A 16,282-nucleotide genomic window follows, 5' to 3' on the forward strand; every position below is an offset into this window, starting at 1 on the left:
AGTGTTGTAGCTATGCCGACCTAACCCCTCATGGAGATGTACCTAGGCCGATGGAAAAATGCTTCTGTTGACCTAGCTACTATTACTTGGGGAGGTGGCATTCCCACAGCAGTGGGAAAAAAACCTTCCCTTGCTTTAGGCTGCACTTACACTACAGCAGGGGTAGGCAACCTATGGTACATGAGCTGATTTTCAGTGGCACTCACACTGCCCAGATTCTGGCCACCAGTCTGGTGGGGGGGCTCTGCATTTTAATTTAATTTTAAATGAAGCTTCTTAAACATTTAAAAAACCTTATTTACTTTACATACAACAATAGTTTAATTATATATTATAGATTTATAGAAAGAGACCTTCTAAAAAGGTTAAAATGTATTACTGGCATGCGAAACCTTAAATGAAGACTCGGCACACCACTTCTGTAAGGCTGCCGACTCCTGAACAACAGGGTTACGCTGGCACTGTAGCTATGATGCAATTGTCCCCATAGTGCAGAGATGGCCTCAGTTGTAATCGCAGAGGGAGGAGCTCATTTTTTATAGAATATTTGCATTTTGTTTCCTTATGCTTTCAATCTGCCTATTACTATAGGGCATTTTTAAAGAATAATGGCTGCCCCTTTTTAAGGACTGCACATGACTAATCACTAGAGCTAAAGCACACTGGTTTCTGACACTACAGCTTTCTCTACAGGCTTTTCCCTTTCCACAGAACCTTAAGAGTTTTTCGCTAACAAATTCCTGAATTGCAAGTACAGATGCCAAAGACCACAAAATCCCGTAACTGTTTATTAAAGCTAGTACAAGAGGTCAAACAGTACAGGGATCCTCCTTGTCTGAAGAGGCCTTTTTAGTCCACAGTTGTGCTGCCAACTAAGCCTTTGCCTCACACTATGATTCCATCGTGCAGGACAAGGAAATCTTGTTTTGCAGTTGAATGAGCCAGAAACTATGGCTTCAGCCTATTCAGAGTCACCTCTTAGTAATTAGACTAAAAGGGAACACTATTCTGGAGCGACGCCAACATTTTTTTCTTCAATGAATGCAAACTGAGGAAATAGGGCATTGGGCCCTTGCATCTGAGCTATTAGTAGCACATGATAGCTGATGTACAAGGACATGAATAGCTATTTTGAAATCCCTTGGGTAACAAGAGAGAAAAAATTCAGTTCTGCTTTGAAGAAAGAGCACAGGTAAGAATTTTAAAATAAAGGAGCAACAAAAACATAGCAGTTTGATTCTGCTGAAGGAGAGGAAAAACCCTTCTTGTTCCTTATGCATCGAAGAAATCAAACTGGAGAACTCTGATTATAGGCCTTTAAAGCTCTATTTTGATAGAATATAGTTTAAATGCTCACTAACGTTCAGTCAGGCATAAAACAAAGTAATATTTTCATAAGCAGTTAAACCACCAAATTCAAATAAAAACCAGAAAAGGTGGATGGCCAGTAAAATGTTAAACTGAGCTCTCAGTTAGGTGCTCAATGCACCTGTAAAATGGACTTTCTTGTGCTTGAACTGCAGAGAGATCAATGCCCAACAGCTCTTTGCCATGAACATCCCTTTCTATTTATGCTCTCATTTGCAATACTTTCTTTTTGCTAGAAGATATTGTGTAAGTTGAACGTAAAAGTCTAATTTTACTGTTGCTGAAACCGAAACATTAATTCTATATAAAAAAAAAAAACTTTAAATCCCTGTGTGTTTTTATTTCAGTAGCCTTAGGCTGGCAAACTGCAACATGCTCCTCTCAAAGTTATCCTCTCTCTCCCCCGCCCCAACTATTCCTTTGTCGTATCCCCATTTAGGGTGGGGGTAAAAAGTCCTTTCCCTTTGTTTCCTCTGATACCGAGGATGAGCGCAGAGTAAGGATTTATTTAGGGACAAATCTGGCTATGTGAGAATTTTTTCTTTGAGATGGACTTTCTATATTTAAGATCAAATTGTTTTGAGTAAAGATGAGTTAGAGAATTATACATTAATAAGGTGTACTTATAAATGGTGTGTTAGATTTATATTGTTTCTGAGAATCAAAATTTGCCCATTATTTATACTTATTTTTTCTTCTATGTATTTTTGTCAGAGACATTTGCTTTTTGTCATCTTTTCAACTCCTTACAATGAATATAGGGTCAAATGTTGCAGTTACTCATCTCTGCACAAAGTCCTTAAATGCAGCAGAATTGCCATGATATATGTGTGTGTACAACAAACCACAGAAAGGCAGAGTAGGAAACTTTGCAGTAATTCTCTCCATGGGCTTGCAGAATGTGGGTTTAGGTGCATGGCTAACTATGAGGATTTGGGGTAAACTATGCAGATCCAGTGGCGAACAGACCCATCTGTGGCTACTACCACGGAGAACTGCTAGTGAATCTTAATGAAGTTTCCCAAATTTATTTTTAATTAGAAATGTCATTAACAACTGGACTTAAAAAAAGAAGGAAAAATAAAAAGAATATTTGTTTGTGAACATCTCCCCTGGTTTCGCCACTAGCTCAGTTTCTGTTGCACATTCTGTGCAGGACAGGTTCCAACACAAGTGAAGAACATGCATTTGACTATGGGCAGCAATTGTCCATGTGGCTTTTAACAGTGGGCATTTTCCAAAGGATACAGAATGCCAATGTCCCATGCCACCAGAGACTGAAGTGGAACTGAATTACTTTATCTGCATTAACACAGTGACATGCCACCAATTTTTACACCCAAGGGCTCTTATAAGTTTTTCCCTGTGCTTAGCTTATGAAAAACCATTCGCGTGCTAGCATCCACATAACAGTAAATACACAAATAGTTCTTACCCACTAAGAGACCCCCATTTGAACCTCCATTAGTAGTCAGCTTCTTTGGAGATGTATATCCCTCTTTGATAAGATATTCTGCTGCACACTGGAAGTCATCAAAGCCATTTTGTTTGATTGCTAAGATACCACCTACCACACAAGGAAAACAAAACAGTTAGTTCTATAAAATGCATTTGACAGCACCTATTCAGAAAGAGGTGTATGCGGAAATGCTTAGGATGAATTCCAGCTTCATGAACATTTTAATAATTGATGCAGCTGAGACAGACCAAGGAAAGCGAAAAACTCTTCCAACACAAAAATTATAAGATGGTTCTGCCAATGACTCTAATGCTCTCAAAAATCTTGAATAATACATATCTATGCTGAGGATCGAACAGGTAATGCTCCTTACTACTGAGATTCCAGCTAAAAGCTTTGCACTGCCAATTTTACACAAAATGACCACACACAGTTCCACCTGAAGTATGTCTTAATGGAACTTAACAGAATTAAGCTCGCTTATGGCCTTTTAAGATGATAAAACGTCAAACTTACCGCTGTAAAAAATAAGCTATCACTAATGTTTGCTGGACATCAGATACATAACTGGTAATTTACTGGGTTTCATTATTATTATTTGTTTTCAAATCTGATGGCATACAGCTACGATAGAAATGTGACTTCAGAGTCAGATCTTAATTTGGCATTTCATTAAGATGGCTCAAATTTTGAAAAGCTACTGTCCTCTTATTAATCTACCATAGTGAAGCTACTGTAGTCTTTTTAGACAAAATTTTAAGAATGCTCATAATAAGTGGAAATAAATGTACAATTTTTTAAAAATTGGGGAACACAGAATTTTGTATGCAAGAGATATTCTAATTCTAATATCAAAACCCATATGGGAGGCAGTCTTGCTCTGCAACCTTTTCATATAAAATAAATAATTACCAAACTATGATATTCACAGAAGGATTCACAATTGACCAAAACTCCAATTTACATTTTCCCATTTAAGAAGTTCATTTGATATGAGGCTATAAATGGCTCCTGATCAAAGGCTGCATAAAGCTTTGCAAATGCATACCACCCCTACCTGACCTGGACTGTCCCGTTTTGGATAATTAAATACTAATTAAGAATTGTAATTAGGTGGGAATTGAGAGTTAAGTGCTGGTACCCTTACAGCAAAGGCTATGTTCGATCTTGTAAAGAGATTCTCGTGGGCAGACTTTACAGCTGTACAGATCCCTCTGCAGAACTGTATAACTTCTTAAAATGAAAAACTTCTTAAAAATACAGAAAACATAATTCATCCAACACAAAGACCACACAAGAGGTGTCCTGGGAATGTTGGATACTTTTATATTAATTAACTCCCAAAACTGCAACCGTGGAGGAGAAATAGAAGTTTAAGAGACATCCTGTGCTTTACTCAGAATACTGAATAATTCTGGTCTGGTCTAAGGTCAGGACCCTATCCATGAAGTTAAAGCTACTCAAACAGACATCTGTACTAGCTGTCTCTGAAATTAACAAAGAACAGATACAGAGCTAATTATGCAATTGAGATAACAGACTTGAGCTGAAATTAAATTAAACAGGAAATAGGGGGACTAAAGTAGTATTTTCATAGTAAGATAAAATCTCATTAAAAACCGATGGCCAAATTCAAATTACTGAAGGATACTTTGTCTTCAGCAATGACATCACGGATGCCTGAGCATATGCTATTTCATTTTATGAAACCATTACATCTTTAAGTCAATTACATGGAAACGTCCCAGACAGGTGTTACAGCAGAAAGAGATGAAAGAGCAATACTGAGCAAAATCACCTTACTCATAGGTTAACAACAGAAATAATATGCAAATATTGGTACAGTTAGATACATTTGGAAAGCAGATTCGAGATAAATAGTAGTATTCACAAATATTTGCATTGAATCCAGAAAGTTGATCTTGTTTTGTAAAAATGCTAATAATTTTCTTGGAAAACTTACACAGTGTGTTGTAAAATAAATTTTTACACTATGTTGTAAAATATTTTTAACTGGGATGCAACAAGCAAAACAATCTAACTGCAAAGATCAAATAATATGAGGGAGCTACAGGTGCAATAAATAAGTCTGATTGACAATAATTCTGACTTTCATAACTATCTGGGTACATAAAAAGAGTGAGAGAAGAAAGGCAGACAATTTTTGGGTATGTCCACTATGCATACTTAATCTGGGCTCTTATCAGAGTTTTAGCCTCAAGCTTGCTCCCATCCATACAGAAAAGCCTGTGACCTAGGTCTGGAGGTGCTTTAAACCCCACGCTAGCTTATCCAGACGGCAAAGTGGGCTCTCCAAGCTGCTCACTTTGTAGTGAGAACGGACTCATCACTCAAGTGCCTTCCCACATTCTCCCTTGAAGGGCAGACAAGTTCTCTCACAACTTGACACAACCGACTGGAAAAGAATCCTAGAACATCCTTGCACAAAGAACCAAGGGATATGACCCCAGGCACACGTGGGCAGGTGCACAAACTTTGAGGACATAGTAACACAAGAATGGCTTTGTTATAGGGACACTCACACCCACTTGAGTCTAAACCCAGAAGCCAAAAGATGGGTTAGACACAGCCTTTGTCAGTATTACTGCTAAAACCACTATTTGTTCTTGTACTCAGAATGCTTTACCTTTGTGCCAGGTCTCTCCATATTCACCACCTCCTCTGATGTTAGCCACAGCTAGAACACCACCCAGATGTCTCACAAAAATAAGTCTTGATACACTGAAGGAGAAAAACAGAAAGGTAGATTACTTTGGATTTCCTGCCCCCCAATGTCTACCTCTTCTCCCTCCTCATCCCAATCTTGTGTGTATGTTAGATGCAGGAGAGAGTCTGACATAATGTATGTGACAACATAAAGGGTTAAATCCTCCCTCTGTGCCAAGCCTGAGTAGCCAAACTTGTCTCAGTGGTGTTCCATGGGGATATTACTATGAGTCTATCTAAAGAAAGCAAAGCTACTCCAATCTTCTTCCTGTAGTCCTCCTCAAGAGCAGTGGCCAGCAGATCTATGTAACCATAGATCCACTGGTGATGCCTCTGTTCCTTGACAGTCTCCCAACTCTTCCTCCACTGTGTCTAGAGCCATCTGCAACTTCAGAGAAGCAACCTATTTGTTAACAAATGAACAAGAGCTAAAAGTTAAGGCCACCTTTTGGCCTGGTTTTGTTTAGGAACTGTAGAAGTCGTTGAAAAGGCATTAAATTTGTATTTAATATCATTTGCCTCTGACATTTACAAGGCTGTATTTGCAAAAGAGATCATGTTCTTACATCAAATATTTGTACCAGTGGTTATACATTTGAGTTCTTGACAAAACAAAACTGTTTTGTTTACTTACATAATTTTCAGTATAAAAACTTTCAAATCTAAATTTCAGTAGCTGACCTCACTGGTAATTTTCTGATGTTGGATAAAAGCTAATGTAATACAAAAATATCTCAATATTAAATTACTAAGATATTAGTGTCATTAATATCTTTTAAAAAGAGATTTAATTAAAAGTCACTTAAATCATATTTGACAATCAAAAAGGAAGCAGGAAGGGAAGCAGGCCTCCCACTAATTGAGGCAAAAGCTTAATGTAGCCAGAGCTCTACGTGGCAAACCAAGAGTACCAAGGACAAGAGTAAAACATGGGAATTAACCCCAACCAGATTTCCCTGCCAGGCAACTCCATACCTATATGAATCAGTCTTATTAACTCACATAAGAAAGAATTGGGTCTTTATGTCTTTAAGCCCTGATGCCACTTATGAGACTCATTCAGATATATTTCTGAAAAGTCATTTCCCATGCACTTGCTGTCAAATGCTTCCTAAAGAAGCACAATTATTCTTGTGAACTCACCTACCAAGTTGTTTTGTTAATCACAGAAAAGACTATAATACTACAGTGTGTCCATAAGTCTGTAGTTACAAAAAAAGTAACATTTTCATAGCTCTAAAAACAATTAACAACTGCTGGTGACTTCTCTTGCATAGTACGTACAGGGGTAAACTTTTCAGAGGAAAAAAAAGAAAAAAACTTATAGAAGGGGAATTGAGAAAAGGCTCCTGTAGTTTCATCAACCACCCAAAGGATAAATCCTCCAGAATACGCTTATTATCCATCCGAGGGCAATGTGAATTCTCTCTTTTGTTTCAAATCAATTTTCAAGGCTTAGGTCTCTGCGATGTCCTGGTCAGAGACTAGATTTTTATTCTAGACATATACTGTGTAAAGGGTCACAGTGCACTGTTTTTCCAAACTGTAGAGTGACTAATTTCTAGAGGTTGAGATAGTTAATAGGGAATAGCCTGACACTAGACTGCTCCAAGAGACTGTGGTTTTGCAATCAATTTTTGGTGGATTATAGTCACAGAAAGAACGCCCAGATTTTATTGTACTTCTTTTCATTCCTTGTATCCCAAACAAAATCAAAAGGGATGTCTTTATGTCCAAACCTACCTGACTGGTCACTTTGCATGCAAAAGCAACCTATCACAGGATATAGCTGATTGAGGATGGCATCACTAACTCAATATACATTATTCAGAGCTATTTAAAAAACTAAAACCAAAACCAAAACAAATCCCCTCCCCCCCACTTTCGAAGCAATTTCTGAATACTTCACTATCAGTGCCTTTTTTTGTACAACTCAAATCCAAACTGGGAATTCATCCCATGGCTAAAGTATACAAACACTGGAACTTTAACAGAGCAGTCATTGTGATTCAAATTTTCACTGATACATAGGCTCTTAAGTTATTTAGAAATTTTGAACATTTTACCCCACGTGCATAGAACAACTTCTCTGTAAGTGGATATTTATTAGGGGAAAGACTGTGCCTTTAGCCACAGACTATAGGAGGGGGATTGTAAAGAATTCTGCTTCAGGGAGGCAAAATGTTTCCAAGAAATTTTGGATGCACAGGCTCTGCATGTCTGAGATGATATTCTTTTGACAGATGCAACTTACTCTCTCTCCAGTGCAGTAGGCCAATGTGTTGGGAGAGACGAGGACAAAGCCATGGACTTGCCTTCTCCCCACCTCCTTTGGGGTTCTGTGTGCCATAGAGATCGTAGGTCAGAAGCAGCTCCTGTGCTTTGCAGGACAGAGTGGCTGCTATTTTGCCTGACCATTATGTGTGCTCTGAAAGGGGTCATTATGCCCTTCCTCCACACTATGCTCTTGCTTAAGACCTGACAGAATCTGGCCCTGTAACAGGAATGGCAATTTAGATTTATGGTTTACTTCACAATCAACGTTTCAGTATACACTAGAAACTGGTTCTACTGTACCTACAAAGGCACATACGGAGCAACAGGGTAAAACATGGCACCTTCTTCAGGATGGTGTGCAGAATCTGAGCTATTACTGGTGGGTTTTCAATAATATTTTCACAGAAGCTTTGCCAAGCCCACACTGAACGTCATCAATTTTACCATACCTTTTAGCTGCAGTGTTTCTACACAGACTATGAAAGCTGTATAATTGATGACAGTGCTACAGCCTGTATTCTACTAGAACTGGTTCTAAATCCAGCTGCTCAGTCCAGAGAGAGAGAGAAATAAGAAATGCATGCTTATATCCAAAAATAAAGTACTACTCTAACTGGGTTAATGACTTTGGTCTGCTGTTACTTATTTGTATTTACTTCTGGATCTATCGACCTAAACTCTTCCTATGCTGTTGTAGTTTCGTTAAAATGTAGTGAGCAGTAACCATAGTAACAGCTGCAGTTCCCTTTTTGGATACGATACGTTTAAAGAAGATTGCTAATAACATAATACAATGCCAACATACACAATATAGCTACTGCCCAAAGCACCAGGCCAAATAGCCAGGGCATCGCCCAACCAGGTGGCTTAATAAGCATTTTCTTGGTTGAAAATGCCAGGGGGCTAGGAGAGACCGATTGGAAGCTGTGTGTTGAAGGGAGCAAGCCTGCAAGAGTTGAGTGTGTGACTGAAGGGAAGCACAGAGACAGAGATTCTTGGGCACAGTTTGCTAGAGGGATCAGCTGACGTTGGTTTCTACTGCGATCAGGAAAAAGGAAATTCATGTAAATTTTTTATTAATAAACAAGATTGCATTAAGAATATCACTGAGTCTCATTATAATTTCTCATTCAAAGAGAAACAAACCTACAAGGCTAGCTCCTCAGGCTTAAAAGGCAATAATACAAAACACTAGCTGGGTGACATCTTACTTAACTGAACAAAGGGTAACGGTAAAAACAGAGACCCCAGGAAGAAAAGAAGAAACTGGAAAAACTTGAATTTGTGATAAGTTACAAGAACACTGAGATCAAATAAAAATCTTGAGTATTTATCTTAACAAAAAAATAAAACCTTTTTGTTTCTAGGTTATTCAGTGGAGACCAGAAATAATAAAAAAAAAGCTGAAAACAATGATGAATTTTTCATTGAATTTAGTTTTATTTCTGTATATATATCTTAGGCAAGGGCTATGTAGTACTACAATCTCCAACCTATTGTGTGCAAATGAACTGAATGTTATATACTTGTAGTGTAATTTCACTTTCTCAACCCAGCCTGTTTGTCTGTATGTCAGGACACAAAAGGTGGATAAGACAGACTGTAAACTCTCCTTTGTTATTGCCTGGATAAAAGACGGTTACTCACCTTTGTAACTGTTGTTCTTCGAGATGTGTTGCTCATATCCATTCCAGTTAGGTGTGCGCGCGCGCCGCGTGTACATTCGTCGGAGAAACTTTTACCCTAGCAACACTCGGTGGGCCGGCAGGTCGCCCCCTGGAGTGGCGCCACTATGGTGCCTGATATATACCCCTGCCAACCCAACCGCTCCTCAGTTCCTTCTTGCTGGCTACTCCGACAGTGGGGAAGGGGCGGATGTGGAATGGATATGGAGCAACACATCTCGAAGAACAACAGTTACAAAGTGAGTAACCGTCTTTTCTTCTTCGAGTGCTTGCTCATATCCATTCCAGTTAGGGGATTCCCAAGCCTTATGGAGGCGGTGGGTCGGAGTGAAAAATGGCGAATGTAAAACTGCGGAGCCAAGGCGCAGTATCTCTTGACTGTTGAACCAGAGCCTAATGCGAAGCAAGGGTATGGACCGAGGACCATGGAGCTGCGCGATAGATCTTGTGGTAGGTACACGATTAGCAAGGCGGCAGATGAAGCCTAAGCCCTGGTAGAACGCATGGTGATGTGGTTTGGGAAATGTGAGCCATCATAAACAAGTGCGGGTGCACGTTATCACCAAGATGAGATCCACTGAGAGGAAACAGGTAGGCCTTCCTTCGGACTGCTACTGCGACCGAGAGTTGGGGCGTGTTACAATGGTTGTCCACTCAACATAAGAGCGAGCGCTCTACAGATGTCCAGGGATGCAATTGTTGTCCCCGTCACGTTGAGTGTGGTAACATGAAGGGCCGAAACCACCTTAGAGGAAAGCCGCGGTATGACGTAACTGCCCCTTGTCTTTGTAAACATAAAGGTATGGCGGAACCACCATAAAGAGCCCTGAGCTCGAAGACTCGCTGGCCGATGTAATGGCTACGAGGAAAGCTGTCTTCCAAGACAGGTATAGCAGCGAGCAGGTCGCTAACGGGTCGAATGGGAGACATAAGTCTGTTAAACCCAGGTTGAGTCCCAGGTTGGGGCTGGCGGCGTACCATTCTCGCGGTAAGCGAACAGGTCCATATGTGGGGGAAAAAAACCACTTCTGGCCACAAATGCATCACATCAGGCAGGGCGACCACTCATGAGACAGGAAACCTGCTGAGTCGAATTGCCAAGAGAAAGGATGCTACCAATTTATCGAGTGGGCTATGCAAAAGTCCCAGAGATGGATGGACTCCTGACAAAAGAAGAGGACCATGTCCTCCCAGGTTGTCTATGTAGTACATGGCCATTGTGCTGGCTGTAAACACTGAGACGCTACGGCCTCGCAGCTGCTACTGAGACCCCTGGCACGCCAGGCAGACTGCTCTCATCTTTTGAACATTGATGTGGAACGCCAGCCCTTGAGAAGACTAAAGGCCTTAAGCTCGAAGGTTACTGAGGTGAGCACCTGAGCTGAGAGATGACGCCTCCATCGGCAGGGACAGTGAGGGGCTGGGGCGGATAGAGCGGCATCCCTGCCCACACCAGGGAGGGAGTTAGCCACCTTCTAGGGAGCCTAGGATGCTCAGGGAATGGGACTATGGTGACCATTGGGCCCCTATCCGGCGGTACGCCGATTTGAGCCAAACTTGGAGATGACAGAGGCAGAGCTTAGCGTGTTTGGTTACAAACTAGCAAGAATCCGTGGGACCCGGAGACCGAGACAAGTGGGAACCAGAGTGGATGTTTCCGCAGTGACCATCAGGCCTAGACATGTGAATAGGTCCTTGACGATGCCCACACGCTGAGTGACTTGGTGTCTTGGAGTCTCCTCAGATAAGCCAATCGCCCAGATACGGAAACGCATATCCGACGTCGGCGGAGGTGGTGGCGACTACGCCACACACTCGGTTAATGCCTGTGGGGCTGTAGCAAGGCCAAACAGCAGGACCGTAACTGGAAGTACCAATGGTTGGCTAGAAAGCGGAGGTATCTCCTGTGGGGAGGAAGATGGCAATGTGAAAGTACGCGTCCTTCATATTGAGGCGGCATACCAGCCTCCAGGATCTAAGGACAGGATAATGGTTCCGATGCATGCGGAACTTCAATCTTAACATAAACTGGTTGAGTCCTCGTAGGTGTAGGATAGGTCTGAGACCTCCGTATGAGTCGGGGATTAGGGAATAGTTGCCCCCTTCGTCCATCGGCGTCTGCACCTCTGTAAGAGGAATTATGCCCTAGGGAGTCCTGAGAGGACAGGGTTGGAACAAATGGAAGTGGTAGCCAAACTCCACCATGTGCAGGGGACCGCGAATGGAAGTTAACTGGACCACGCCAAGGAAGTAGGATGGTAAGCAGCTTGTGACCGGTACGCCGCCCTCGGGCGCACCTTTGAAAGTTCGTCTTTGTCCCGATCGTGATTGTGAGGGGCCTCGATCTGGCCCTCTAGGGTCCTGACGGTCGTCTGCGACCACCTCAGTCGCGCCGACTGCCAAAGCCCGATCTGTGGCTAGGCACAGATGTGGTGGGTGGCTGGGGATGGAAAGGCCTGCGTTAGGTCGTCGGCGTATGCATGCCGAGAGAGAGCTCATTAGGACCTTGTTGCCCTCCAGGCTTTGTAGCCTGGGGTTGATTTCACCGCAAAGAGGCCTTTATCAACAAATGGTAAGTTGTGAAAGGCCGGAGTTGAAACCGGAAGCCATGAGATGCTCCTCATGGTAACGAGGCCTGAGAGAAGCTCTAGCCGCCTTTTTCCCTTCCTCCAGAGGGCAGTGAACTCTTGGCCGGAGTCTTGATGGAGACTCCATAATATATCCCCCGTTATCCAGGTGTTATGATTATAGGGCTAAGCAGGGCTTATTGATTTGCCACGCAGGGCTATAAGAGCCTTACAGAATACACCGTGCGGCTGAGTAGGGTCATTCGCCTAGCCCCTTCGATTTTGGGGCTGGCGCCTGTTGGCCATGCCTTCCCTTTTTCTTGACCAACTGAATGATTAGTGCGCAGGGGAGGAGGACGGAAAGACCAGTAGTCGTACCCTCCATAGAGGATCGGCATTCGCCTGGATGGTCCGAATAAACGGGTAGGGCCCCTCTGCGGGGCAACCGGCGATAGAATGTCACTCCGGGTCCCCTACCTCCGGGACCTCCTGCCAGCTGGAGTCCGCATTGAGTGCTACCCTCCATAGGAGAGCCTGATGGCTCTCAGGTTGTTGTGGGCACACCAGAATCGCGGTTCTGAGCATAAGAGCTGTCCGCGTGGGAAGACACTGATGCGTGTCTGGATGGCCAAGGAGGTGCTGAAAGATCATGGGCACAGAGTCTGACTCTACCAGACCTTGCCCAACTTGGCACCTGGGACTGGTACTGCAAGGCGCACTGGTACCTGGAACGAGATCCGGACCTGCAATCAGAGACGCTGCTGGGAGTCGACCGAGATCTCGAGGTTGGGAGCGGCTACAGGAGTCACAGTGCCTTTAGCAGTGCTGGGAGCTGGAACGGTGCTGGATTATCGGTCGGTGAACGGGACACCGACCTGTGCGGCCGAGTGCGACCAGTGCCGAGGAGAGCAGCGTCGGGACTGCAAGTGGCGTCGGAAGCAGGAGTGCCGACGGAACTTGGACCGTCTGCGGGACCGTATCATGAACGGTGCCGCTCTGCTGCGCTGACAGAGGATGGTCGTATCAAGAGGCTTGCCAAGAGACTGCAGTAGCCGCATCGGTGGTGCCGGGCAGGTGTTGGTGCCGGGCGATCCGACTTAGGCTAGCTCTCTGGCTGCGGTGCAGTTGCATGGAAGCAGCAGGAGCAGGAGCTCAACCACGGCCCATGCCGGGGAGCAGGCAGGCACTGGATTCAAAGGCCCTGCGGACCGGAATCAACGGTGCCGGCGTCCTCAGTGTCTCTGCAGGTGTTGGTGCCTGCAATCCGATGTAAACGAGCTCTCTGGCTGCGGTGCAGTTGGCACAGAAGCAGCAGGAGCAGGAGCTCAACCACAGCGCATGCCGGGAGGCTGTCGGGCACTGGCAGGAGTCGTCGTGGTTTCTCAACCCATGCCGAGTCGACGTTGGTTCCGGTAATTGGCTGTGCGGCAGGGTCTGGTGCCGAGGAGGCGCTTCTGTCGCCGAGTAGCCAGCGCTCGGTGCAGAGGTGGAAAGAAAAGAAAGTGCCGTTCAATTTTGTTCTCGGCTTAAACGCCTTGCAAATGGGGCACTTAGCTGTGAAATACGATCCCCAAGGCACCGCATTGGCCTGCTAAATCCAGGGTTGTGAGTTCAGTCCTTGAGGGGCCATTTAGGGATTAGAGATTGGTCCTGCTTTGAGCAGGGGTTGGACTAGATGACCTCCTGAAGTCCCTTCCAACCGTAATAATCTATGAATTGTAAACAGGAGTCGTGTGGATCTCCTGTCAGCAACGCCGGAGGCGGCCAAGCATGGACTAAGAACCGGTGAGCCGGGCATGGGCTCGGCACGGCTGCGGGAGGGTACTCCCCGAACCCCCTAACTATGGTTAAACTAACTATCTAGCAAAAAAAAACACAAAAGTATAGATAAATATTATATATAAAAGGATTATAACTATATATCTAAATACACAATAACTATGAGTAGCTAGGGAAGCGGAGGTCAGCTAAGCTGCACTCCACTGTTCCAACGACCGACACGGGCGGTTAAGAAGGATGGAGACAAGGAAGGTAGGGAAGGAGAAAGAGGAAGGGGCAGGAAGTTGGGTCGCAGGGGTATATATCAGGCACCATAGTGGCGCCACTCCAGGGGGCGACCTGCCGGCCCACCGAGTGTTGCTAGGGTAAAAGTTTCTCCGACGAACATGCACGCGGCGCACGCACACCTAACTGGAATGGATATGAGCAAGCACTCGAAGAAGAACCCCTACTATAACAGGGCTCTGGTCCTTGACTGATGCTTTTAAGCACTACCACAATGTAAATAATAAATAATCTTGTGAGGTCTTGTGAATTGGATTCTCTGTGAATAATTAAAAGCAATATGATGTGTTTATCAATTTATTCTATAGGAAACACATACTCTGCATCACAAGCTGAAGTCAGTGATATATTTTTAATGGCGGAGGAAGGAGATATTTTCAGGGTGATACTCACCTAACACTATTCATCTTCATCATCTATCAATAACTACTTGTCCATATACAATCTGTAAGTGGCTTAGAACCTAAAACTGTTTTCTCTGCTTGACATGTGGCCACAGTTGTGGTCAGCAGAGGCACCTAAGCTGAATCTCCTCCATCAGTCTGACAGAGTGTATGGCTGGCATTCTCCATGGCCTTTGGAATTCACTACCTCCCCAACTCCGTAACAGTCAGATTTTTTTAATTTTCAGGTAGCACTATAAGGTCACTCCTTTATCCCTTGCCCATGAGAAGCTAGGTATTGGAAAGGGTTGGTAAGTAGTAATATAAGGTTCTAGTGTGAGACTGTGTGTGTGTTAGTTAATTTCTATTATATTAACATTGTCACTGGGTATTTTATATGATCTGGGGGAACTGATGGATCTATTTAATTAGTGTATTCTTAAAAGATTGTCAAAAAAGCCTAGAGCATATTACAGTGCATCACATCCTACTAGGAACTAATACATCACTGGTTGAACCTTCTTTACATAAATATTTTTTAAAAAACTATTTAGTGTATTTAATTCTGTTTTACACAAACCACCAGAAATTAAAAATGTAGCTTCTGGAAGACAGCTGAAAAGAGCATTCAGATAATTTCATGATACATTGTAAGAGTATGGTCCATTGTTACACAATGTATTTAATAAGAAGGACCAGAAAATTATAAATGCTATCTGAAAATATATAGTCACAATAACCATGAAAGAATGAGGTATGCAAAGGATTTCATGAGACTTGCCAACTTTAATGCAAGAAATATAGCACGTAGCAAATTGCTGTAGCTCTTAATACTGCATGTAAATTTAACAGGACAGATAAATAATAGATTATTTTTGTGACAAGATGCAAACCTACTGTCTGAAGAATCTTCTTTTATCCTGTACTTGCCATTTATTTATTTTTTCTAAGAAATTGTGTCTAGCAGAATTTGCTTTGTACTGAAAGCTGTAAAATAATCCCAGTGTCATATCTTGGCAAGCCTACAATAAGAGTTCACTTGTTGGTGAAGTAAACATTGCTTCCCTTTTAAAAGATTCTTAATGGGTCAAGCAGGCTGCTGTTTGTGACTCACGAACTACAGAATGGACTGGAAATCTTGTTTAAACTTACCACTTTTGATCTCTGATGCATTGATTTGCATGAAAAGAAACCCTCCTACACACTCCCTTTTATTCTCTGTTCTCCACATGTTGGTATTTGTATTACTGAGCAGAAAAAATATGTTCTAAGGTACCAGGTCAGCAAAACGCTTAAACACATACTTTATTTTAAGCCCATAAGCAATCCCATTGAGTGCAATGAGGAAAACACTGAGGAGTGAGTCCATATTCCAATGGTTAGGGTGCTAGCGTGGGACACAGGAGATTTGGGGTTTGACTCCCTGTTCTGCCACAGACTTCATGTGTGATCTCGAGCAAGTCACTTGCTCCTCAGGGAGTCAAATCCCAAGTCATTTGCTTCCCTCTGCAAAATGGGAATAATAGCACTTCCCTGTCTCATAGGAGTATGGAAAGAATAAATACATTGAAGATTGTGAGGTATGCTTAATAAGATTGGATTCCTAGCTGGGCCTCTTGCTCTCTTTTTTAAAATAAGATGGTTCATGCTAGGTTGAGATTTTCTTTATTATATTATTTATATTAATTCATTTATAACACATTCAAGTGAACAGCATTTCCTGCATGTTTTTAAAGATTCCAGAAATTAGCT

General features: G+C 42.8%; 1 protein-coding gene across 1 annotated transcript in view; it reads right to left on the reverse strand.

The window, feature by feature from the left end:
• The window catches only part of PREP (prolyl endopeptidase), a 168,325-nt gene that overhangs the window by 8,108 nt on the left and 143,935 nt on the right, over nt 1-16,282 (reverse strand). The window contains exons 12-13 of the mRNA XM_032783579.1: nt 5,475-5,569; nt 2,804-2,935 (exon numbers count right to left, since the gene is read on the reverse strand). Of these exons, the coding sequence (XP_032639470.1) occupies nt 2,804-2,935; nt 5,475-5,569 (227 nt within the window). The remainder of the gene's footprint in view (nt 1-2,803; nt 2,936-5,474; nt 5,570-16,282) is intronic.

This window comes from Chelonoidis abingdonii, chromosome 3 (genome assembly GCF_003597395.2).
Source record: "Chelonoidis abingdonii isolate Lonesome George chromosome 3, CheloAbing_2.0, whole genome shotgun sequence".
Taxonomy (NCBI): Eukaryota; Metazoa; Chordata; order Testudines; family Testudinidae; genus Chelonoidis; species Chelonoidis abingdonii.